Source organism: Tursiops truncatus, chromosome X, assembly GCF_011762595.2.
Source record: "Tursiops truncatus isolate mTurTru1 chromosome X, mTurTru1.mat.Y, whole genome shotgun sequence".
Taxonomy (NCBI): Eukaryota; Metazoa; Chordata; class Mammalia; order Artiodactyla; family Delphinidae; genus Tursiops; species Tursiops truncatus.
Genome location: NC_047055.1, coordinates 127,084,939 through 127,111,528, shown reverse-complemented (window position 1 = coordinate 127,111,528; position 26,590 = coordinate 127,084,939). Strand labels below are relative to the sequence as shown.

The window sequence follows — 26,590 nt, the reverse complement described above, 5'->3', positions numbered from 1 at the left end:
GCTTGTACTGCTCACCACACGAGACAGGCCAGTAAATTGAGAGACGAGGTGTTGGAGCAAGGAATAATGACTTTATTCGGAAAGCCAGCAGACCGGGAAGATGGTGGACTCGTGTCCCAAAGACCCATCTTCCCTGAGTTAGAATTCAAGCTGCTTTTATACTAAAAGGGGAGGGGCTGAAGTCCTGCTACTGGTCACAATTTCTTCCTTCTTGCAGCCATTCACAGGTGGGCCTGATGAGGGTTTCCTGTGAGCGAAACAGAGGTATTTTAGCTTAACACTCATTGCACCGGAGGCAGGGTTCCCGGAGCTGGGCCATTATGTATTGTTTAAGCTTATGGGCAACATCCCTTTGGTGATTAACTTGCAGCAAAAGCAGTAGAATACAAAGGTTAAACTAAGAGAAACAGGTCTAATATGGAGTCAGATTGGTTCTTCCCTGTGAGATCGTACGGATCCCCCACGCTCTGTTGCTCCAGGTGCTGTCCAATATCGATGAGCTGTTCAGTAGGAGAGAGCTTTCTGCGGCCCCAGATCCCGGATGGCCGGATTGCTTCAATAGCGGGGTGTTTGTCTTCCAACCTTCCCTGGAGACGCATGGCCTCTTGCTGCGGCATGCCACGGACCACGGCAGCTTTGACGGTAGGTGAAGGGCAGCTGGACATTTGTGGGAGAGAATGGGGCCTGAACACATCCCTCTGCCCCACCGACAGCTATAGTCCCCACCACCCCGTATCTGTGAGCGGCAAGTTAAAGTTGGGGATTGAAGAACAAGTGCAGGAAGAGATGAAGACATAAGTAAGTAAGTACACAGTAGAGAGGACCGTTGACAATATCTTCGATGGGTAGAAGGGAGAACTCCTCAGTCCTGTCACATAGGATGTGTGGACAACCTTTCTTTAAAGGGCCCGATAGGCGACTTCCCTGGCGGTCCAGTGGTGAGGACTCCGCACTTCCACTTCAGGGGGCACGGGTTCCATCCCTGGTTGGGGAACTACGATCCCGCAGACCTCGCGGCGCAGCCAAAATAAAATAAAAAAGGACCAGGTGATTAATGTTTTCAGCATCGTGGGGCGTATCATCTCTGTGACAGATATTTATCCCCGTAGTTGTAGGGTGAAATCAGCCATTGACAGGACTTAAATGAGCGTGGATGTGTTCCAATAAAACTTTATTTACAAAAATGGGTGCAAGCCTTCGTTGGCCAACCCCGATATAGAATAAAGGAGAGAATGAACTGGAACCAGACACTTGCCTGAACAGGCGTTAGTACATGGGAAAAATACTAGAATTTTTGTAACGGGAAAGAAAATGGTAGACTATTGAAAAATTGGAATGTAGATTGGTGCAGCCACTGTGGAAAACAGGATGGAGGTGCCTCAAAAAACTAAAACGAGAACTGCCGTATGATCTAGCAATTCCACTTCTGGGCATATATCCAAAAAAACCCAGAAATGCTAATTTGTAAAGACACGTGCACCCCGGTGTTCATAGCAACACTATTTACAGTAGTCAAGCTATTGAAGCAACATCAGTGTCCACAGATGAGTAGGTAAAAGAGATGTGGCATATACACAATGGAATATTACTCAGCCATGAAAAAGAATGAAATATTGCCATTTGCAGCCACATGGATGGACTTGGAGGGCATGATGCTAAATGAAACAAGTCAGACAGAGAAAGACAAATGCTGTATGCTGTATGGTATCACTTATATGTGGATCTAAAAAATACAACAAACTAGTGAATATAACAGAAAAGAAGCAGACTCGTAAATACAGAGAAAAAATGAGTGTTTATCAGTGGTGATGGGGGGCAGAATAGGGATAGGGGATTAAGAGGTACAAACTATTAGGTATAAAATAAGCTACAGGGACATATTGTACAACACTGGGGACAGAGCCAAGATTTTATAATGACTATAAATGGAGTATAATGTCTAAAAGATTGTGAATCACTATTATACACCTGTGACTTACATACTATTGTACAGCAGCTATACCTCAATAAAGACATAATAATAAACATTGATAGAAAAAAGAAAAGAAAAATTCCTTCTAGGTAAGGACGAGGTAACAAAGTTGGCAAAATTGATGGGAACAGCGATTGTCAATACCAGATAGAATTCCCTGGGGAGGGGTGGAGAATTTTGGAGACAGTGTGCGATTTTATTATTAATTGTTTGCACCATCGGTGGAGAATTCTGGAGAGACTATGCACTTTTTATTTTTATTTCATTTTATTTTCTTTGTTTGGCGGCTTTGGGTCTTAGTTGTGGCACGCAGGATCTTTGGTTGAGCTGTGGGCTCTTCTTTGTGGCATGCGGGCTTCTCCCTAGTTGTGGCGTTTGTGTTTTTTTTTTTCCTGTCTCTAATTGTGGTGTGCGGGGTCCAGAGCACATGAGCTCTGTAGTTTGCAGCACATGGGCTCTCTCGTTGAGGTGTGCGAGCTCAGTAGTTGTAGCGCGTGGGCTTAGTTGCCCCATGGCATGTGGGATCTTGGTTCCCGGACAGGGATCATACCTGCATCCCCTGCATTGGAAGGCAGATTCTTTACCGCTGGACCACCCGGGAAGTCCCGAGACTCTGCACTTTTTAAATGAATGGTGTGGGTTATCCGTCACTTTTGAGACAACGACCATGTTTTAGTGGGTTGAGAGAGGAAATGTAATTTGTGCGCTGGGATACCAGTGTCTTTCCATGATGTCTTCAGACATGTCTTGCATTTTCTTGGTGCACTGTACCATTCTTTATTAACTTCTTTGTCTGTTTGTTAACTCTCTAGGGGCAGACCAAGGCTTGTTGAACAGTTTCTTCAGCAACTGGTCCACAGCAGACATCCAGAAACACTTGCCATTCATTTATAACTTGAGTAGCAACACGGCCTACACCTACAGCCCTGCTTTCAAACAGTGAGTTTCGTGCCAAGCCCAACTCTTCTATACCTGGTCAACCATCCTCTCTCAGAATCTAATATCACCTTTTGGCATTTTGAAGGAAAAAAAAAAAAAACCAGATCATCCTTCTGCTCGCTTATTTATTGCTTTACATGATAGGTCATCAAGGCAGCTAGGCTTAAGGAGAGTGGTTCCCAAAGTGTTGCCCAGGGAACCCCCAGGGGTTCCCCGCCCCTCTCTCAAGGGTCTTTGAAGTCAAAGCGACTTTTAAAAAATTAATTTTAACATGTCATTTTCATCTTTTCACTCTTGTTTTCTCATAATTGGACAGTGGGGTTTTACAGAAACGCCATGACATGATGTGATAAAAAAGCATTGTACTGGATGCAGGTGCAGATATGAGAAACCAACCGTCTCCTCGTAAAATAGGCAGTGTCACTCGTTTTACAAATTTTTAAAAATATAGTTATATAGAGAGTTATATTTTATGAAAAGATACGAAAGATGTGGCATTTTACGCATTTAAAAAATATATATAGTTATAGTTTATGAAGAGATATGAAAGATGTCACTTTTTACACATTTAAAAGATATATAGTAATGTATAGTTATAGTTACACTTTATGAAAAAATATAAAAGTTATGTTAACATATCATGGGCCCACGGTTTTTTTAATGAGTTGGTACACGGGTTTTCTAATTTCTCAGTTTTAACCTCTGTTGCGGTGAATATGGACAGATGGAATCCACGTGAACAAACATTTTTGTTCCTCTGTGATTTGTAAGCATGTCAAGAGGTCCTAGAACCAAATGTGTGAGATCCACTGCTCTGGGGGACATTGTTATAAGTGAAAATGGAAAATCTGAGAAGATTTTGAGCGTGCTTTTTTAATAGGGGCTGCACTGCCCCCAAGGAGGCAGACACTGGTTTGTGGGGTGTCAAGCCATCGTATCCTTTTTAATGTAAAAAGCACGGCTGTACCTACAGAATGTCGATATACGAGGCAAATACGATATTAAAATGTCATAGGAAAGCAATTAAGAAAAAATTGTTTAAAAAGTTTCGAGGTTGGTGAGAGTGGTGATAATGAAAAAAAAAAAAGGTCGAGAGGGTAAACTTCACCATCTTGTACAAGAAGCCAGTTTCCTGGTCTGCAGCTTGCGTTATCTACTATAAAATCAACTTTTTAAAGTTTTTATCGTTTTCAGGATAAGATGATTTGGGCTACGGTACTGCCCATCTTTCTAAAAGACTCCTGATTTCTTCTTCCCGTTTTGGGGAACATCCCAAGTGAGTTACGATTATGTTTCTTGGTCTGTGGAAAATGAAAGGCTGCACACGCGGATTAATGAAGCAGTTATTTTTACCGCAAGTCTAGGCGGTCGTTAATGACAGGATCGTCCATAACTCGTTGATGCGTCTTTACGTCCCGCTGTCTGTGATGAGTCCTGTGGTTGTCACAGGCTCTCTGTGTGTGGTCACTTCCAAGAGGAAGTCCGGATGCTTTGTGTTTCCTCCTCAGATTCGGCTCGAGCGCGAAGGTGGTCCACTTTTTGGGGTCCACGAAGCCTTGGAACTACAAGTACAATCCCCAGACGGGCTCCGTCTTGGAGGAGGGCTCTGGGTCTGTCAGCCAGCATCAGACGTCCTTCCTTAACCTCTGGTGGGGGATTTACCACCGCAGCATTCTGCCTCTTTATGAAAATATCCTGCACGAGGACGAACAGACATCTCCAGGACACACAGTAAGCACACAATACCCTTGACATCCAAGAGTTCAGACCGGGGATAAACTCTCCGTGATCCACACCTGTGGGTTTTCTTCAAATACACATTCCTCCCTCTTTTTCTGGAGTCTCTTCTCATTTTTTTTTATAAGTGGTTTTATTCTTTTTTAAAAATTAGTTATTTATTTTTGGCTGCGTTGGGTCTTCGTTGCTACACGCGGGCTTTCTCTAGTTGCGGCGAGTGGGGGCTACTCTTCGCTGTGGTGCACGAGCTTCTCATTGCGGTGGCTTCTCTTGCTGCGGTGCACGGGCTCTAGGTGTACGGGTTAAGCAGTTGTGGCTCGCGGGCTCTAGAGCACAGGCTCAGTAGTTGTGGCGCACGGGCTTAGTTGCTCCGTGGCATGTGGGCTCTTCCCGGACCAGGGGTCGAACCCGTGTCCCCTGCGTTAGCAGGTGGATTCTTAACCTCTGTGCCCGCAGGGAAGTCCCTCTTCTCATTTTTTATGTTTTAGGAAAGACAGATTTAGGATATCTTAAGCAATTATCAAGTTATATTTTTATTTATTTATTTTTAAAATGTCACTTTTTATTCCAAATTCTTTTTTTCTGGCTTACGGGATCTTAGTTCCCTGACCAGGAATTGAACCCACCCCCTCAGCAGTGAAAGTGCAGGGTCCTAACCGCTGGACCGCCAGGGAATTCCTCACCAAGTTACATATTTTAAAAAAATCTGTCAAGGCCTGCGTTAATGAAAGAAATAAGGTTTTTAAAAAGTTCAATGTCTATAGACATGTTCATTAAAAAAGGACGGAATTAGAAGGTAGTAAATAATGTTGATACACCCCAGGAAGGGCTCGGGCAAGGAAAGATACGTCATTTCGTCGCAAGAAAGAAAGACCATAGTTGGAAGTTAATGGCCAGCCCAACTTTAGGTCTTGTGCTAGTTTTCCTTCTGCGTCTACACCCTATATCTAATGCAGGAGAATGCTGAAAGAGGCAGGCAACATTTTTTTTTTTTTTTTTTTGGTGTAAAACCGTAAATGTTTCATGAGCAGAATTGCTGCTGTGATTTAACAGGGCTGATGGATAAAAATAATTATTTAAATCAGCCGCCTTCATCAGAGAAAGAGCCCCTCACAGATTAAGTGGCTAAAGATGATTGATTACAAATGTCATAGGAGGGGGCCTTTTCCACTTTCCCTCCTCGATGGAAGTAGCATTCGGAGGTGGTTTCTTTTTTTTTTTAATTTAATTTATTTTTATTTTTGGCTGCGTTGAGTCTTCATTGCTGTGTGCGGGCTTTCTCTAGTTGTGGCGAGCAGGGGCTACTCTTTGTTGCGATGCGCGGGCTTCTCATTGCGGTGGCTTCTCTGGCTGCGGAGCACGGGCTCTAGGCGCACGGGCTTCAGTAGTTGTGGCTCGCGGGCTGTAGAGCGCAGGCTCAGTAGTTGTGGCGCACGGGCTTGGTTGCTCCGCGGCATGTGGGATCTTCCCGGACCAGGGCTCGAACCCATGTTCACTGCATTGGCAGGCGGATTCTTAACCACTGCGCCACCAGGGAAGCCCCATTTGATTTTTTATAACTGTAACCCTACATGCTGTCCATAGTAGAGTTTCTGCAGTGAATTTTTTTTTTTTTTTTTTGGCTGCAACTGGTCTTAGTTGTGGCCTGTGGGATCTTTAGTTGTGGCACTCGGACTTCTTAGTTGTGGCATGCATGCAGGATCTAGTTCCCCGACCAGGGATCGAAGCCGGGCCCCCTTCGTTGTGCGCGTGGAATCTTACCCACTGGACCACCAGGGAAGTCCCTCTGCAGTGGACTTAACAGGGAGGCACCTGCCTTGCCAAAGACCTTTTATTTTTTATTTATTTTATTTATTTATTTTTTTTCGGTATGCGGGCCTCTCACTGTTGTGGCCTCTCCCGTTGCGGGGCACAGGCTCCGGACGCGCAGGCTCAGCAGCCATGGCTCGCGGGCCCAGCCGCTCCGCGGCATGTGGGATCTTCCCGGACCGGGGCGCGAACCCGCGTTCCCTGCATCGGCAGGCGGACTCTCAACCACTGCGCCACCAGTGAAGCCCCAAAGACCTTTTAAAATAAGGTCCCAGGAAATTTTATTTCCTGGTCAGTTTTTGACTAGTGCATGTATCGGTACGACGGAGTGCAGTGTCCGCAGATGCTTGCGTTGGGATCTTGAAACGAGTTCACATTTTAGCGTTTTTACTATGGTTTCTGTTTGGTGCACCTGGGTGCTGCTTTTCAAGAGAACTAAAGCTTTCTCTGACCATGCGACACGAATGAGTAGGAGTTTATTCAGATTCTTGATAGGAAGTTGCTGTTCTTTTCTGCAAAGCAGTATGCGAGGTACTGGGTTGGCTAGGAAGGAAAATAAGACCAAGTCAGGTGGTTCTAAGAGTAAAATGTGGAGACCCTGTGCCTGGGGGTCCTTCTCACCTGGAGCAGTAATGTGAACGCGGATGTCGGCACTGGGGACCACTGGCCACACGGGAGGGGATGGGCAGCGGGAGATTGGCAAAGATGTCAGGAGGACCTTGCTAACTGTGAATACCTTTTCTTGCAGGCTCACCTCGGGGGCGCTGGGGTGCCTTGTTCAAGTTCAGCGCCCACTGCTGAGGGGTCGTGTGCAAATGCTGTGCCCCGCTCCGGGGAGCCCTATACCAGTTGGGCGGAGGGGCCCCGCCAGCCTTGGCCTGAGAGCACCATGGTGGTGGTGGAGGAGACCCCCGCTTCGCCTGACGCATGCCCTGTGGAAGATGTAAGTATGTGCTCTTCGCACCGGTGCGATGGGGACACAGACGCTGGTTCCCCCGCGAGGTGAAGCAGAGAGGATACTCCCCGGGGTCCCGGGGAGGGGCTGGGGGGACGGGAGGAACCTGTCTTCAGTTTGCTCTGTGGTATTAGGGCCTCCTGAGTTTCTTTAGAGAAAATGGCAAAATTGCACGTCACAGTAAAGCCAATGACAGCTGCATCTAATCCCTGGAAGCTGGAAATGCTGCCTCATATGGAAACGGGGTCTTTGCAGGCAGGGTTGAGTTCAGGACCTTGACGTGGGGACGTGGTCCTGGTTTATCCGGGGAGGACACAGTGTTGTCACGAGGGTTCTCCTAAGAGGGAGGCGAAAGGAAGCTTGATGAGATGGGAGAGAAGCAGGAGTGAGACGGGGAGCGATGGGGAGATGTGAGCTTCTGGCTTTGAAGGTGTGCGGGAGCCACAGGTGCCTCTATGATCTGGAAGAGGCGAAGAAATGGGCCAGAACCTCCAGAAGGAGCTCGGCCTTGCCAAGGGCAGCTGCCCAGTGAGGCCCAGCGCGGACGCCTGACCTCCAGAACCGTGAACGTCATCAGTCTGCATTGGTGTTTTTTGTTTTGCTTTTCACACTTCCTGAAGGTTGATTCTTTGCCGGGTGCAGCCCTAAGCACTGTACGATACACTGTTCCTGTTCAGCAGCACCAGAGCACAGTTCTTGTGTCCAGTTTTTAAAACTAATTTCTTTTAGTGTGTCGTTGCTTTACAATGTTGCGTGAGTTTCTGCTGTACAGCTAAGTGAATCAACTCTGCGTATCCATTTATCCCCTCTTTTTTGGACTCCCTTCCCGTTTAGGTCACCACAGAGCACTGAGTAGAGTTCCCTGTGCTCTACAGTAGGTTCTCATTAGTGATCTATTTTATATATAGTAGTATATGTATGTCCATTCCAATCTCCCAATTCATCCCACCCTGCCTTCCCCCCACCCCCCGGTAACCATAAGTTTGTTCTCTACATCTGTGTCTCTGTTTCTGCTTTGCAAATAAGTTCATCTGTATCATCTTTCTAGATTCCACATAGAAGCGATATTACACGATATTTGATTCTCTCTTTCTGACTTACTTCACTCTGTATGACAGTCTCTAGGTCCATCCATGTCTCTGCAAATGGCACTATTTCGTTCTTTTTTATGCCTGAGTAATATTCCATTGTATATATGTGCCACATCTTCTTTATCCATTCCTCTGTTGATGGACATTTAGGTTGCTTCCATGTCCTGGCTACTGTAAACAGTGCTGCAGTGAACATAGGGGTGCATGTAGCTTTTCTAATTATGGTTTGCTCTGGGTTTATGCCCAGGAGTGGGCTTGCTGGGTCATATGGGTAAATACTGTTAGTATTTTGAGGAACGTCCATCCTGTTCTCCACACTGGCTGCACCAGTTGACATTCCTACCAACAGTGCAGGAGGGTTCCCTTTTCTCCGCATGCTTGCCAGTATTTATTGTTTGTACATTTTTTGATGATGGCATTGTTGTAAGCCAACTAGTTTGTGTCTCTAAAAATGAGAAGGTCATTGCCCTTCTAGAAGGAAGGGGTGCTTTTTTGTGGTGTGTGTGTGTGTATATTTCATTATTTTGCACTCCCAGGCCATCTTTGCAATTAATTATGCAGCATTGCTGCCACCTACCGGCCATCCATTGAATGATTCACTCTGGGTTCTTTATTTTGGGGATTTGGAACTAGTCCAAAAAACCAAAAAAATGATTTTCATAAATTCCTGTAACTGCGGAAGAGCTGGGTGTCTGGATCTGGGATCCTTATTCCAAGTAGCAGCCTTTGTATGTATAGTCATGGCAGTGTCGAGGAGTAGGTCTCCGTTTTCAAAAGTTGAATATCTTGGGCTTCCCTGGTGGCGCAGTGGTTGAGAGTCCGCCTGCCGATGCAGGGTACACAGGTTCGTGTCCCGGTCCGGGAGGATCCCACATGCCGCGGAGCGGCTGGGCCCGTGAGCCATGGCCGCTGAACCTGCGCGTCCGGAGGCTGTGCTCCGCAACGGGAGAGGCCGCAGCAGTGAGAGGCCCGCGTGCCGCAAAAAAAAAAAAAAAAAAAAGTTGAATATCTCATTTATTTCCCATATAAAGGCATGTGTGTTAGATAAATATTTTTGCAGTTTGTTATCTTCTCAGCCAAGTGTCCTGTCCTATAGCCTCTTGGGTTGGGAAATGCAGTTAGTGGAAAGATTAGGGATGCCTTTCCTTGTTTTTTTGAAGTTGTTGGCTGTTTTTGCTATGGTTAATTTCTAAATGGTATCCTTGGATGAAAAGAAGTACCTAGTTTAGACCAATTTGTTAATGTTTCCTATATGAGGAGTGGGTTTTGTTTACCTTTTAGGAAATCTGTCTCTAAATCAGGGTCATAAAGCTCATCACCTCTGACGTCTTATGGATTTTTTATTCTTTTTACATTCAAGTATATAATTGATCTGGAATTGATGTTACGTGATGAATGAGTTTGGGGTCCACATACATCACTGTTATGTGTGGATCTGTAATGAACTCAGCATGGTTTGCAGTCAAAACTGTTACATCTCCACTGCTTTGTCATGTCTCCTTGGCCATCAGTCAGATACTCACACGTTACTAGGTGGCTCTGTTTTTGGAGTCGCTAATCCTCTGGGTTCCTCCCCCCCTTGGGAAATGGTATATACGTATATTTTTAAAATTGAAGTATAGTTGATTTACAGTGTTGTGTTGGTTTCAGGTGTACAACAAAGTGATTCAGTCATATATATATATATATATATATACACACACATATATATATATACATATATATATATATATATATATATACACTTTTTCAGATTCATTTCCATTATAGGTTATTATAAGATAATGAATATAGCTTCCTGTGCTAAACAGTAGGTCCTTGTTTATCTATTTTATATATAGTAATGTGTGTCTGCTAATTCCAAACTCTTAATTTATCCCCCCCTTCCCCTTTGGTAACTGTACGTTTGTTTTCTATGTCTGTGAGTCTGTTTCTGTTTTGTAAATAGGTTCATTTGTACCGTTTTTTAAGATTCTGCATATAAGTGATATCGTATGGTATTTGTCTTTCTCTGTCTGACTTACTTCACTCAGTATGACAATCTCTACTTGCATCCATGTTGCTGCAAATGGTTATTTCATTCCTTTTTTATGGCTGAGTAATATTCCATTGTATACATGTACCACGTCTTATATATGTACACGTCTTCTTTATCCATTCATCTGTCGGTGGACAGTTAGGCTGCTTCCACGTCTTGTGAATAGTGCTGCTGTGAACATGGGGGTGCATGTGTCTTTTCAAATTAGAGTTTTCATCTTTTCTGGATACATGCCCAGGAGTGGAGTTGCTGGATCATATGGTAACTCTGTTTTTAGTTTCTTAAGGAATCTCCATCCTCTTCTCCGTAGTGGCTACACCCACTTATATTCCCACCGAGGGGATGGAATTCTTACTTGGCAATTCCCTTACAGTGACACTCGGAAGACGTTTCAAAATCATCTGACTTCCATTATTTCTCCAAGAATTCATCTCCCAGTCTTATGTTTATACATTTGAAGGTCATATGTCTTTTTGGTCTGCTTTTAACGTCTTTCTCTTAGGCTCCGGTTTTTATCATAATGACTTTTTATTATCATTTGAATTTACCCTATTTGGGTTTGTAGCACTTATTGAAACTGTATTCCTTCTGCCCTTTCTTTCTCTGTCTGTGTCTCTCTCCTCTTCCCACTTCCCTATCCTTCTGTGATTCCAATGACATCTACAGTAGGAATTTCATCGCATCCCATGTGTCTGTGACACACTTCTCCCATCTGTCTTCCCGTGCTTCCGTCTACTGGCCTGTTTTCCAGTTAACCAGTCTTCTCTTTGGCTGTGTCTAATCAGCCGTTAAACCCACATCCTGCACACTTTATTTCAACTATCGTGTTTTTAGTCCACATAAACGCCAAATGTTTACGAGGGGGTTTTCAGTACTCCCTTGAAACTCTCCAACTTGTCCCATCATTTAAAGTATTTTCCACGTTCAGTTACAGTCTGTGTGCCGTCCACCATACATCTGCGTCTCACATGGATCTGGTTTTGTGCTTTGATTTCGTCTTCTCTTGATTTTCACGCCTTTGGTCTTGTCTCGCTGCGTGCTGGTTGATTTCTGATTGACTGCAAGACGTTGTGTATGGAAAAATGGCAGGGATCCTCTGAGGCTCTGAATCACAGGATCACCCAGAGAGCATTTTTTTTTTTTTTTTTTTTTTTTTTGCTGTACACGGGCCTCTCACTGTTGTGGCCTCTCCCGTTGCGGAGCACAGGCTCCAGATGCGCAGGCTCAGCGGCCATGGCTCACAGGCCCAGTCACTCTGCGGCATGTGGGATCTTCCCAGACCGGGGCACGAACCCGTGTCCCCTGCATCGGCAGGCAGACTCAGAGAGCATTTCTTATGTGTTGTTTTTCTTTTCTCAGTAGGAAGTTTTCATAGAGATGGTTTGCCCACATGCTATTAGAGGTTGAGTTGGAGTAAAATTGGGTTTTGGTGTTTGTGAAGGTTGGTCTTTTGCTGGTTCTCTTTTCAGTGGAGTCCTAAATGAAAGCTTGTGTTTAGAGTGTCCCTCTTGGATACCTCATTGTTTATGGGCTCCTCAGGGCTATAGCCTTTCAGTTGCCTCGGGGGGAAATAAAAGAAATATGTGTGTGTGTGTGTGTGTATGTATATATATATATATATATATATTTTTTTTTTTTTTGGTCTAGAATTTTAAGTTGCTTTTGGCAGGAGGTTTACTGGGAAACAAGTAGCTTCACCCATTGATAAAAGTGGAAAAATCCCTCTTCGGTTCTTGAATAGATTTGTATATTTACACTTTTTAGTTTTCACCACCTCTTGCAGTCATAACGTTCACAAGATGACAGCCCATGATGCAAAGGAGTGTGTCTTCATCATGTGTCCTAAACTTACCTGCTCGGGCTGTGTATGTGAGCATTCTGTGTCTGTCTGTTGGCGGTCCATTCCCCACACAGTCTGGCTTTACGATGCTCTCTTTCTGCTTTCATCTTTCTGGGCTTAGAGTCATTGGCTTCTCAAGCTACTTTCCATCCTTCAGCGGCTGTGTCTTCTTTGACCTGAGAATCCTCTGAATTGTTTCCAATCTGAGAGTCTCTCTTTTCAAGGTGACCCAAGCTTGCAGCAGCTAGTTAGGGGTATGGATAAGTGAAATACTGATCATCTCAGGAGAAAAATAAATGCAGAAGTCACATTTTACGTAGGTGTGTTCGTAAGCCTGCCAGCCATTGGCTGAAAGGCGGGCATTGCACCATCATATTATCAAATCCTTGTCTTGGAATTCTCTCCTGGCTTTCTGCACATGTGAAGAAAGACGTCCCTGTTTGTGGCTAGGAAGAGTAAGGGGAATATTTACTATTACTGTTTCAGTTTATATTTTAGTTGTTAACGTTCATTGTTTTTTTTTCCTCTTTTTTTAATTGAAGTATAGTTGATTTACAATGTTGTGTTAGTTTCAAGTGTACAGCAATTAAACATATATATGTACATATATTTTTTTTCATATTCTTTTCCATTATAGCTTATTACAAGATATTGAATATAGTTCCCTGTGCTCTACAGTAAATCCTTGTTGTTCACCTATTTTATATATAGTAGTTTGCATCTGTGTCTAGGGGTCTTGTTCAGAAGTTTGTATCTACGTCTAGGGGTCTTGTTCAGAAATGTTAGCGTGAGTTGACATAACTTCTTTTCCTGTTCAAATTTGTAAGAGCCTAACACATCTGCAGAAGACAAGTGGAAAAGTTGTATTATTAGTTCATCCTTTCTTATCAAGTAAATGACCCTGAGTTAAATCTCTTCCAAGTAAGGATAAAGTTTCACGATGGCCCACGTGGAATTTATTTATGTGTTCTTTCTTGAGAGAAATTAAGCTGGCAAAATTGACATTTTCCCTAATCCGGTTCAACTAATCTTTCTGAGATTACTCACATCTGTTGGCAATTAACCGTTTGCCAGGCCAACTGCTTCGTTTGTCCGTTACATCGAGTGTCCGTGCTGTGTATGATTCAAGAACTTGAGTTTCAGAGACAGTAAGTAATTTATGCAGTTTCTTTTTTTCAATGGGTATTAGGATTCAAACTAGAAAATTCCACTACCCAACCCTGATTGGATGAGGAAATTGTTTATTTTTATGGTATTTATTATTTGTAGATAGTGCAATTATCTCATTCGTCATTTTTTTTTCCCTAAAGGTTGTTTTGGTGTTTTGTACACCAGGGAGACTTAGGATGCATTAATGATGTGGATTGAATAGGGCTCGTGGAGGGCTTGATAGTCAGAGAGGTGTGAATTCAAATCCCCCCTCTCTCACTTGCTACGTCTGGCATGTTTAACAAGTATCTCTGTCTGAAAGGTCAACTTTTCCTCAGTAAGAGAAGGGATCAGACTCTCTACGTCATGGGGTTGTTGTGAGATTAAAAGGAATAATGCGTAACAAGTTTATGAGTTTAATTTAGGGACCAGTGTTGAACACCTAATACAAAGGAGCTGTTATTATCCTGGCCTTTCATGTTTTGGGTAAAGTTATTTTATTTTCTACTGTAATTATTAGAACTTAATTTTATTTTTGGCTTTCACGTACATAATCAAGATCAGGAAGAATGAGCCCATATTTTTTGTTTTTATTTTTTTTTTAATATTTTATTGAATTATAGTTGATTTCCAGTGTTGTGTTAATTTCTGCTGTACGGCGAAGTGATTGTTATACATGTATCTATTCTTTTTCATATTCTTTTCCATGATGGTTTATCACAAGATATTGCATATAGTTCCCTGTGCTCTACAGTAGGACCTTGTCATTTATCCATCCTATATATAATAGTTTGCATCTGCTAATCCCAAACTCCTGATCACTCCCTCCCCCGCAACCTTGGCAACCACCGGTCTGTTCTCTGTATCTGTGAGCCTGTTTCTGTTTTATAGATAAGTTCATTAGTGTCATATTGTAGATTCCACATGTAAGTGATATCATGCGATATTTGTCTTTCTCTGTCTGACTCACTTCACTGAGTATGATCATCTCTAGGTCCATCCATGTTGCTGCAGATGGCATGATTTTGTTCCTTTTTATGAGCCCGTATTTTAATTGGCACTTTCAAGTTGACGAGATAGAAAAAGCAAAATTTAAAAAGAGCAACTTTATGAACACAGTGTTCTCTTCTACATTAAAAATGTTTTTACTGAATTTCACCAAAAATGTACTTTTGTGCACTTTTTACTGCCAACTTACTTCAGTTTCCTGATGTCTTCCTTTACCTCTGCCTCAGGACATTTGCACGTGCGTGCTGTCCTGCTTTTCTCACCATTGTCTCTGTGAATAGCCTTTGGACGTATACACAGCTGCCTCCTTTAATACAGGGATGACCTGCGCTTTCTCCGAGACGGGAAAGCCGGTACCAGAGATTTGGGAGCTGGGAGTGTGAGTTGCCAGCCTCCGCGTCAGGTCAACTCACTCAGAATCTCTGGGGCAGTGGCTGGGGAATCTGCCTTCCCCGCATGGAGGAAGCTCTGTCTGACCGCCACAGTCGGGGTCAGCCCAGCCCACGACACGATTCCTGCCGTGTGTTTGCCGTGAGGATGGGCAGCTGTGTCCGCGTTCTCTTCTCTGTAGTTACATCGCTGGAGCCTTTGGACTTGAATGGGCTGCAGCCTGGGGGCGCGGCCTCGGCCCCCAACCCTGAATTCATCGGGGTGGGCTAGCTACTGTAAGAAATAGCCCCCCAAATACATACAAGTGTATTTCTGGTGCGTGTCACACTCAGCCCAGGCGGTAAAGCTGTGCTGTGGTCCATGCGGTCTTGCGGGGATCCAGGATTCCTCCCCTTGGCCTCTGCTCCATCACCATCCAAGGAAGCCCTTGTCCACGGCGGCTCCTTAAGAAAGGGTTAGGCTCCCACGAGGAAGCCACCCACCGCCTGTAATGCATTAAGTCGTGTCCTGTGCATCAGGGATGATCTTTGCTACGTACCACCCTTGGGAGAGCCGAGAAACTAGTCGCTCAAATGGTTTTCCGTAGGGTTTCGTTTTCCTGTGGAATTCCGGCTGAAATTGGAAGAGGTTGTCTGCCAAGGGACATTGCTCTTCACCTGACCTGTGGGGACAGAGGGTAGGAAACGTGTCCCCCACCTCAGCACCCAGTCTGGGGCGGACTCAGGTCACATCTCCTCAATGCTGTGGGTGAGAATTCATCACGTGGTCCTGCTTAGATGCAAGGAGCCCAAGACGAAGCAGCAGACACAGGCATTGGCGAGCTCCTCTGAGCCATATTTGCCGTATTTGGAGGCAGAAAAGCATCGATTGGGTGTTTGTATTTGCACGAAGGGTTGTCCTAACTTGGCGTTTATTCTTCTCTTTTTTTTTAGATGATAGGTTGGCCGGAAATGGAGACTTCCTCTGGAGTGATGTGTGACCCGTTGTCACCACCCTCCACCCAATTCGCAGACTTCACAGGGACCCAAACCAGCTCGGTATAACTCACTTCTGTTTCTTTCTAATTCTTTTTTTTTTTTTTTTCTGTACCGCACAGCATACGGGATCCTAGTTCCCTGACTAGGGATCGAATCTGCGCCCCCTGCCTTGGAAGTTCAGGGTCTTAACCACTGGACCTCCTGGGAATTCCCTGCTTCTACTTCTTAAGCGTGGCCGTGTCTCTGCATGCCTGTCCATCGACCACCACAGGAGATGCCCCATGGGCTTCTTCACCATCCCGTGACCTTCCTAAATGGTTTTTCCATTGTGTTGTGATGAGTCTCTTTATTTTCGAGGCAGATAGGAGACCTGGTTGTCTATTCAGATGTTTTTTCCCTCCTCCATCACTGAGTTTTGTGTTGGTCCTTTGGTCATTCTCTTATATCTTGCTTTAGGAAGACTCAGAAAAGAAAAAGATACAACATCAAAATGGCCTATATGCCTTCCTTAATTTTTGTTAAGTTTTCGGGACAACTTTGCACCCGTGTTTCACGTCACTATTCAAGGATTATGGCTTTCCCTTTTTTTTCCCCCCCGCTAAATTTACCCGCATGAATCTGGGCTTTTGTTCCCAAGCATCTCAGAAGATTAAATCCAGACAGACTCTTAATCTCGCTGACAGACCATCTTAGTCAAGTGCTTCCGTAGACATTTGGTCTAAACTAATTGCCCCTCTCTGAAAAGTATTTTTGTTATTGTTTTAAAATTTTTACTAGAGTTGATTTACAATGTTGTGTTAGTTTCAGCTGTACAGCAAAGCAAATCTGTTACACATACACATAGATCCACTCTTTTTTAGATTCTTTTCCCATATAGGTCATTACAGAGTATTGAGTAGAGTTCCCTGTGCTATACGGTAGGTCCTTATTAGTTATCTAGTTTATATATAGCAGTGTGTATGTGTCAATCCCAGTCTCCTGATTTGAAACGTTAACCTTTACATCGCATGACAAGTGTCAGCATCTCATCTTGTGCAGGAGAAAGCTGGGGAGAAGTTTAGAGTGGCAGAGCACACTCAATGACTTATTTATTTAGCACAACCCATTCGTTTGGTCTTATTTTCCCAGGAAAAAGAGTTCTCTGTCATTTTGGTTAAGACGGCGGTCCTGTGAGGCCCCCTGCAGACTAACGATGGAACGGTTATGTTTCTAGCAGCCCGTGGAGAGCGCGGAAGGTGGCCCACCTGAGGAAGCCTTGGAGCCACGCCGGGAGCCCCCTGTGGATGTCACCAGGGACCCCAGTCTCCAGGATGCTTTGGAGGTGGTGTCCTCATTGTCTGCCTTGTCCAGCTCTCCTGATGGACGCTGTGCGCTAACTCAGGGGCCGGCTGCGTACACGCACTGGCGTTACCCCCATTTCGAGCCTCGCTTGTGGAGAGAAGAGTCCGCCTGCTTCTCCCGCTGCCTGAGACCCGTTTGTCTTGCGTTTGCCCGCGGTGGTCGGTCCACCCTCTTTCCTGTCCTCTGCTCTGATAATCACGCCCGTTCTCTCTTCAAAAGCTGTTCTGCAGAAGTTAATTGACGTTATGGGGCTGTGCTGTGTTTTCCCGCAAAGTGAGCTTGGAAGTTCATGCACACTGTCTAAAAAGATGAGCGTAAAAGCTGGGAAATTTGGCGGTGGTGGGGGAACCTTTCAATCCAAATCGAGCATGCGTTGATTTCTTCTTGAAGAAGGAAGTGAAAGATGCTTCCTTCGTGACTCTCCGTCTTACAGATGCTCTGGTCTCAAACTTCAGGCTGTGCGATGATGCTTTTAATGATGATGAAATGCTTTCATTTCTCTCTAACCATGATCTTAATAATACCTTTTGGTCTTTTAGAGCAAATACAGCTGTAGAGCTGAGTGTTGGGTGTAGGATGAAAATTCGTGTTGATTTTTTGGATTGTGTTTTTGTCTGTTGAGGCTGCGGTAACAGAAACACCATAGTCTGGGTGGCTTATGAACAATAAGAAATGGATTTCTTGGTGTCTGGTGAGAGCCCACTTCCTGGCTCACAGAGGGTGTCTTGTTGCTGGTTCCTCACATGGAGGAAGGGGTGAGGGAGCTCTCTGGGGTCTCTCTTCTTTTGAATTTATTTCTTAATTGAGATATAGTTGAATGTGTCCCATTCTTTCCAGAAAGTTTTCATTCCCGGGAACTCACGGAGCCCCAGTCCAAGCGCTCTTAGCGGGGAAACGTGCTGAGCTATCCTGGAAAATATCTTGTTTTCACTCTTGCAGTTTCTTTGAGCAACACGTTGGCAATGTTTCAATAAACTGTGCGGGGATGAGTGTAGAAAGCAGAACCTTATATGTAAAAACTCTTTGAAAGCATCGTGGCAGATAAACAGTGGAGAAAGTGTTGCATGCCTAGTGGATAGAAACAGTAGCGTAACTGTCTGGTGTCCAGTACTGTCCACCCCCCAGCCCCCCTTTTGCTGATCTATTTGCGTGCCAACCAAAAGTCAGGGGTGTGTGTGTGTGTGTGTGTGTGTGTGTGTGTGTATGTGTACACATTTGCGTATTTATAATTTTCCTCATACGTATCCTTTAAGAAGATGGAAACCCTGCCATGGCAAGAAAAAAAAAGATTTAAATTAGTATTGAAATGGTCTTGCCAGGCTGTCCAAAATGTCATACGCTGTATTTACACAATATGAACCTTTTCTTCATTTCACGTAGTTTGGTTACACTCAGGGATGCAGAACGTGTTTTGTTTTGTTTTTTTAACTTTTAATTTTATTTTGGAGTAGAGTTGATTAACGATGTTGTGATAGTTTCAGGTATACAGCACACTGATTCCATTATACATAGATCGGTATCTATTCTTTTTTCAAATTCTTTTCCCATTTAGGTTGTGATATAATATTGAGCAGAGTTCCCTGTGCTCTACAGGAGGTCCTTGTTGGTTATCCATTTTAATTATAGCAGATACAGAACCTTTTTTTGGTGGGTGGAAAGATTAAGATGATCATATAAGCGTGTGTGAAAGGGTTTAGGGGCTAGACATTAAAACGAGTCTTAGGAACAAGTGGACACAAGTACAATGATAAAGTATAAAATTTCAAAAAAGTCAGACCAACTAAGCATCTTCTTGTGAGAAGGTTGTATTAAGTTCAGCGTGTGGTTTGTTCAGAAGCAAAGTGTCAGCACCGTCTCCCTGAGACGTGGTGAGGTTTGTCCGTGGAACCGATTGCTCAGCCAGGTGGATGCCCGGGCCGGCTTTCACTCTCTGACGACGGTTTTTCTAACACCGTCTCCTGTGGGCTTGTCTTCCCTAGGTGGACCTGGCCATCTCCGTCTCCGAGATTTCCATCGAAGAAAAGGCACTGAGTCCCGATGAGGAGCGGAGGAAGTGGGAGGAGGGACGCATCGACTACCTGGGGAAGGATGCGTTTGTCCGGATTCAGGAGAAGCTGGACCGCTTCCTGCAGTGATGGCACCATGGCGTTGGGTGGCCCTGTTCCATGAACGTCTCGAGTCCTTTCCGAGGGAAAGACGCTTCCACGATGTGCCTCTCTTTATGGTTGACCAGCTTGAGTGCCTCATGTCAGTCACGTGGTCCATCCAAAACCCAGCTCAAAGGCCTGTGTGACCCCAGCTACCCATGCCTCCTGGGGGTTCCCCAGGAGGTTGCATCTCCTTACACCTTGTTGGCAAAAGGGAACAGGAATAACCTTCTGGTCAACCCTGGGTCTCTGGTCTTGCTTGAAGGAGCTCAGGATTCTGCCCTGGGCAGGTCCTGCCGTGTCCGTCCTACGTAGGGTTAGATGTCACTGCAGAGTTTCTGTCCCAGTGCCCGTAACACGAGGAGAGGTATTGAGTGCCCTGGGAACCTTTATTCAGTGCCTTGGGACTTTGCAGAATGAAAAGTCCTTCCTGTGAAGACGCAGCAAACGTTCGGATGCCTTGAGTGTGACTCCAGTGTGGACTTTCCCAAGCATGGCTGAGAAACACCACAGCTGTGGTTCCTCTTCAGCAAAAATACCCAAGAGGACTTGCAAGTGCATTGACAGGTGCCCCATGGAGATGTGTCAGAGATATCTGGAAGGAAGCTTCCAGCTGACTTGGGAGAGGTGACCGCTTCCAAACTGGTTGACCTACTGGTGTAGAAGAACCCAGGGTTTACGCTGAGGGGTGTCTGGTGGCCGTGCGCTCACGGTAGCTGGATTTGGCCGAGGCTGTTTCGAGGCAAACCTGTATGCGGCCCAGGACACCAGGCTGCCCTGTGCTGGGTCACACTACCTCACTTCACAGTATGGAGTCACTGTGCTCTCCAAGCCGTGCCAACTCGGTTCTTTCGGGACAGTTCTCCGTTTGATGACACTAGACGCTTTATCCCATGAGAAAGCCTCCCCTCCAGAAGCATCCGGAAATGAATGCCGTATGTTGGAGCTTCTCCCAGGGTCATTGCTGGTTGCCACTGTAGGATAATTAAAGCCGGATGTCAGTCGCTGTACTGAAGAGAAGGAAATGTAGTTTTTAAATGTTGGAATGGTTTATCACACGTGTGCAATTGAAAGTCATCAGTTCATTAGACACAGGTGTGGAAGAAGCTTGAGAGGGCTGTGTTCAAATCCATCTGAGATCTGGGTGGACTTCTGGGGCTCGTTGTGGCATTCACGTGTGTGAGGTGTGAGCTATGGAGGGCTTGTTTCTTTTTATCTAGGGCTGAATGATCGGTCGTCTTGGTTGGTTTCACACAGATGATGCTTCAGGGGCTACTTGGAAAGAGCCCTAGGGACATAGTCCTTGGGTGGGTTGCATGGGGTGATCACCAACCGTTAGAGTTATCCCATAACTTTGTGTTGGGGAAGGAACGTCTGTGCTCTGAGCCATAGTGTTGGACTAGAAGAAACGGGAGCCTGAGTCTGGCATCCGTGAGAGGAGGGTTCCAGGAGATGAACATCTGAGTCCGGTCCAGCTTCTCTGGAGAAGAGGATTCTCCAGTGCCTATGGTCGATCGCTCATTGGCTAAAAGTGTACGCTTAAAATGGACTTCTGCTGCGCATCCTAGGGTCAGTCCTCACGTTAGTCAAAGGCTAGCACACTGCAATTAAAATTTTAAGACAGCAGTGGGGTCTCCTTCGGATGTGTGTTGGGGTGTGTTCTGAGCCATTGGGATAACACAGGAATGGGACGCCTTCGTCCTGCCATGAACTTAAATAACCAAATGGGTTTTTTCAGAATGGATGGTAGCAGTAAAATGAGTAGAACTGTTTACTTCTTACCCTCGGAAATCTCATAAGTTCTCTCCAGGCATGCTGCCTTCTCTCCTAGCATTGACGCGTCCATTTCACCCATCCATCCATCCATCCACCTATCCGTCATCCCTCTATCCATCCATCGTCTATCCATCCTTTCATCCATCCGTCCATCCATCCTCCATCTATCCACCCATCACGTGGTTTTTTGAGTTCTCTCCAAATGGCAGGCACTCTGACACGTGCTCAATCAATACATGAGAACGTACAAGAACCTGTAAGAACATTTTAACGACGTCTAAGTGATATCCACCCAAGAGGTGTACTACGAGGTTATTTCCTGAAGAATGCCAGTGCCAGGATTCGGGCTGTGTAATGTCAGGACTGCAGAGTGAACAGAAGTTGAATCTTTGAGAGATGTGATTTGACCTACACTATCACTAATATTTTGGTACATAGGAGTTTTTTTTTTAAAAAAACACACATTTAATTGTTCTAGAAATATTATCCAGTTATTTTGGGGCAGGATGAAATGGCAGGTGAAGAAGAAGCATTTCCAGATGCATTGACCTGGTGTGTAGATTTACAGGAACACAGCAAGTATTTTTGTTATTCAAGGTCACTTGGTCAAATCCTGGCGCTGAATGCACAGGAGTCATCCTAATGCTGCTGAGTGTCGGTGTGGAAACGCAAACAGCTTGAACTAAAATAGGGTTTCTTTTAGCCACCACACCTGAATTAGGAAAAGTAGACCAGTTCTCCTTCCCGATTTCATAGCTCTCTGCCCTTTAGAGTACCATGCCGTTTTTACCGTAGTGCCTTAAGGTAATGTCTCATATACCACTACTGTCTTAATATTTTTGGTTGTTCGGGTTTTTTTTTTTTTGAAATTTATTTATTTTATACAGCAGGTTCTTATTCGTTATCTGTTTTATACATATCAGTGTATACATGTCAATCCCAATCGCCCAATTCATCCCACCACCACCACACCACCCCGCCGCTTTCCCCCCTTGGTGTCCGTACGTTTGTTCTCTACGTCTGTGTCTCTCTTTCTGCCCTGCAAACCGGTTCATCTGTACCATTTTTCTAGGTTCCACATATATGTGTTAGCATACGATATTTGTTTTTCTCTGACTTACTTTACTCTGTATGACAGTTTGTAGACAGCACCGATTGTTAACCAAGGTAATGAGCAGAGAGAATCAGCAAGTTTACTATAATAATCAAATTGTATGATTTAAAAAAGGGGGAAAAATGGGAAGGAAATCGCAAAAAGAGGTGGCATATGTATACATATAACTGCTTCACTTTGCTGTACAGCAGAAACTGACACAACATTGTAAATCAACTATATGCCAATTAAATTTTTTTAAAAGTTAAAAAAAAAAACAACCTAGCACTGGACTGTCGCCAGAACAAACCGCTAATGGGGGAGAGAAAGATGGGACTTGATGTCACGTAGACACTCACACGGCTTGGGGATGGGGACAGACATTCAGAACACGGAACAGGATGGGCTAGTGCACAGCACGGTGATGAAAGCTGACGATACTGTATTACGAACTCGGAAGTCGCTAGGAGAGTAGATCTTAAAAGTTCTCATCACCAAAAAGAAAGAGCAACTATGTGACCTGGTGGAGGTGTGAGCTCATGCTTGGTGGTGACCGTTTGGCGAGATTTATAAACATGAAATCAGGGCTTCCCTGGTGGCGCAGTGGTTGAGGGTCCGCCTGCCGATGCAGGGGACGCGGGTTCGTGCCCCGGTCCAGGAAGATCCCACATGCCGCGGAGCGGCTGGGCCCGTGAGCCATGGCCGCTGAGCCTGCGCGTCCGGAGCCTGTGCTCCGCAACGGGAGAGGCCACAACAGCGAGAGGCCCGCGTACCGCAAAAAAAACAACCCATGAAATCAGGACTTCCCTGCTGGTCCAGTGGTGAAGACCCTGAGCTTCCAATGCAGGGGGCGCAGGTTGGATCCCTGGTCAGGGAACTAGGGTCCCACATGCCATGCAGTGTGGCCTAAAAATAAATAAATGGATCACAGAATTTCAAAAGTAAATAAATACATGAAATCATTATGTTGCAACCTTCAACTTACACCATGTTTGCATGTCAATGATAATAGAGCTGGGGAAGAAAGAAAAAACAAATCACACGCATTGGTCTCTGGTGGGTCCCCCACCATGTTTGGGCTTGACACCCCCAGTCTGCGTGATACATGCGCGGATTTCCTGGTGGGGTTAGTTAACTCTGCCGGCTTGTTGCTGCTTGTTATGCGAAATAACTTTTCTAGAAGGCCACTCCTTGGTATCAACAAAACGCACAAAAATATTTCTCTGGCCAAGTGCTTTGTAGGAAATGTTGAAAGACATGCCCTTTTAGAGCAGTTTCTCAAGGACTTTTTTTTACCCCCTGCCTTTTCCTGTAAGTTCTTGGAATGAGTCCTTTACTAAGTCATCCAAGAACTATTTTTCGATTATTTACTGTTCAAGGAACCAGGAACCTCTACAAGAGATTTGTAAAAATATAACCTTGGCAGTTTGGGAAAAGACAGTAGGAAAACAAGTTGGGAAGAAACCTTATACTGCTTCCTTTTCAAAGCAATCTGCTCCGGTAGGTGTCCTTCTAAGAGACAGAAGAGGAGAGACACAGACACAGAGGAGAAGCCCCAGGAAGACAGAGGCAGAGACGGGAGGGATGCGGCCACAAGCCCAGGGACGCCTGGAGCCCCCAGAAGCTGGAAGAGGCGGGAAGGACCCTCCCCTGGAGCCTCTGGAGGGAGCGCGGCCCTGAGACACCTTGACCTCAGACGTCTGGTCTCCAGGATGGGGGAGGATGGACTTACAGTGTTTAAAGCCTCTGGTTTGTGGTCATTTATTACAACCACCCCAGGAAACTAATACACACACTCTCTGTCAGCCTGTCTAGATCTCAGCTCTTCATCAAGACTGTGTCCTCCTCCAGAAAAGCTTTTCTAGACCTTCCAGGTTTCAGTAGTGGGCCAAGACCAGTATAGAAAGCACCCAGTATTGGGGACCAGATGTGTACCAAGCATTTGATGTCCCTGATTATTTCATCTTCCAATACCCTGGGCATGGGCACCTACTATTTCCCGTAAGGGTCTGACCAAGTGCAAAGGTAATGCCTTAGAGAAAGGATGGTCTTTTCAACAAATGATGCTGAGACCACTGGACATGCATAGGCACAATGATACAGCTTGATAGAGGACTCTTAGAACGCTTGGGTGGGTCTTCTTGAGCTGCCATAACAAAGCACCCCAGACCGGGTCCCTCAAACAACAGACATTTATTTCCCCCTGTCCTGGAGGCTGGAAGTCCGAGATCCAGGCGTGGGTAGGGTTGGTTCCTCCTGAGGTGTCTCTGTTGGGCGTGTAGATGGCCGTCTTCTCCCTGTGTCCTCACAAGCAGAATTGAGGACATCTGAGCAAGAAGGATGGATGGCACCCATGCCCGTATTCTGGTTACCATGGTTACTCTATTACTAGAGCTGTATGGTTGAGGGGAAACAGGTAAAGGGCACATAGAAGCTCTGGTGTTATTTTTATTTCCTACAACTGCACGTGAATCTATAATTATCTCAATGTAAGAAAGTTTATAAAAAGAAAATAGACAGCTGTATACATCTCATGCTATAGTGGCATCAACTGAACTTGAGTTTCAGCGATGAACCCAAAGACATCATGATGAAGAAACAGAACAAGAAATTTGCACCCAAGACTGCTTGCTTCCAAACTCATATTTTTAACCACCCTGGAAAAAAAAAAAAGAAAACCCAGTGGATGAGGGTTCTGATTTCTCCATATTCTCACCAACACTTGTCATTTTTTTTTTTTATTCTAACCATCCAAATGGGCATGAAGTGGTATCTCACTCTGGTTCTGATTTGTAGTTGTCTAATAAGTAACGATGTTGAGCATCTTTTCATGTGCGTATTGGCCATTCCTGTCATCTTTAGTAAAATATCTGTTGACATCTTTTGCCCATTTATTAGATCATTTGTCTTATTTTTTAAAAATTTTTATTGGACTAGAGTTGATTTATAATGTTGTGTTAGTTTCAGGTGTACAGCAAAGTGAATCAGTTGTACCTATACATATATCCACTCTTTTTTTCTTTTTTTCATTTGTCTTATTATTGAGTTGCATTCGTTTGCGAATATTTTCTCCCAGTCTGCAGTATATCTTTTCATTTTCTTAATGAGTGCTTTGAAATTTGATAAACTCTAATCCACCCCGACAGATCAGGCTTTTGCTACCTTATCTAGAAAATTCCTTCCTAACCTAAGAGGACAAAGATTCTCTCCTAAGTTTTCTTTGGCAAGTTTTGTCGATTTGTCTCTTCTGTGTGGGTCTCTGGTGCATTTTGAGCTCATTTCTGTGCACGGTGTGATAAGGAGCTAAATTTGTCCTTTCGCATATTTTGAAAATCCAATTATGTCAACACCGTCTGCTGAATCCTCCACTGCGTGTTTTAACAGGCTGCCCAAGCTCTGTGAAATTTCCCTAGTTTGGACATTTGAGTGGGTTCCCCAGACCCTGCAGAGCATACTCACACTCCTGCAAAGCTTTCCTTTAGAGGTATTGATGGGGAAAAAAAAGCACAACCTAAAAGGTGAGAATTATGCTTTATTCAGTGGACTTTGTGAGGACGGAAGCCCTGGACACAGGTTCTCAGATCGCTCTGAAGGACTGTTCCCAAGAGGTCCGGGAGGAGCCTGGATAGACAGGAGATTAAAAAAAATAATAATAATCCCAGATAGCTGAACATGAAAAGATGACTGCTAATTAAAGAAAAACAGACATCTCAAGTGCGTGAATATAGCGCTTTTCTGTGTGTGGGGAGATGCAAGAGTCTGGGCTCACGGAAACCATCCTTCTGATGTGCACCTTAAGTCTCTAAGGCCAGGGTCCTGTTGTTCTCCACCCTGAATCCCCACCGTCGGGGGCGCTACAGAGGCTGAGGGCTGCAACATCCTTTGTTTCCTGAGAAGGCAGGTGACATTCTTTGCCCCCAGAGGCGGAGGAGACGGGGCAGGAAGACAAAAGTGCAAGCCGGCCAGTAACGGGGGGTCAGAAACAGCCCGTGCACAAGCGCCCCACTGCCCTGCCCGTGGACAGGGCTCTGAGAGCGAGTGAGCTTTCCAGGGGGCTCAGGCAGACCCTTGCTCGGGCTTCCCTGGTGGCGCAGTGGTTGAGGGTCCGCCTGCCGATGCAGGGGACGCGGGTTCGTGCCCCGGTCCGGGAGGATCCCACATGCCGCGGAGCGGCTGGGCCCGTGAGCCATGGCCGCTGAGCCTGCGCGTCCGGAGCCTGTGCTCCGCAACGGGAGAGGCCACAGCAGTGAAAGGCCCGCGTACTGCAAAAAAAAAAAAAAGGTAAGGCCCAGAGACGGGCGGGGTGCATGAGTGATCACACAGCTACC

The 26,590-nt window shown here is 45.1% G+C and overlaps 1 protein-coding gene across 12 annotated transcripts in view; it reads left to right on the top strand.

Annotated features, from left to right (window-relative positions):
* Positions 1-21,019, top strand: part of LOC101315787 (glycogenin-2) — a 35,202-nt gene extending 14,183 nt beyond the window's left edge. For 7 of the 12 annotated variants that reach the window (XM_033849794.1, XM_033849799.2, XM_033849800.2 and 4 more), the window contains 7 exons: positions 480-642; positions 2,785-2,911; positions 4,420-4,642; positions 7,206-7,400; positions 15,861-15,965; positions 17,119-17,226; positions 19,226-21,019. In XM_033849794.1, the coding sequence (XP_033705685.1) occupies positions 480-642; positions 2,785-2,911; positions 4,420-4,642; positions 7,206-7,400; positions 15,861-15,965; positions 17,119-17,226; positions 19,226-19,381 (1,077 nt within the window). In that variant the 3' untranslated portion in view covers positions 19,382-21,019. Of the gene's footprint in view, positions 1-479; positions 643-2,784; positions 2,912-4,419; positions 4,643-7,205; positions 7,401-15,514; positions 15,605-15,860; positions 15,966-17,033; positions 17,094-17,118; positions 17,227-19,225 lie in introns of those variants that run through there. The other 5 variants (XM_033849795.1, XR_004524519.1, XM_033849796.1 and 2 more) reach the window with 5 other exon arrangements.
* The last annotated feature ends 5,571 nt before the right edge of the window (positions 21,020-26,590 follow it).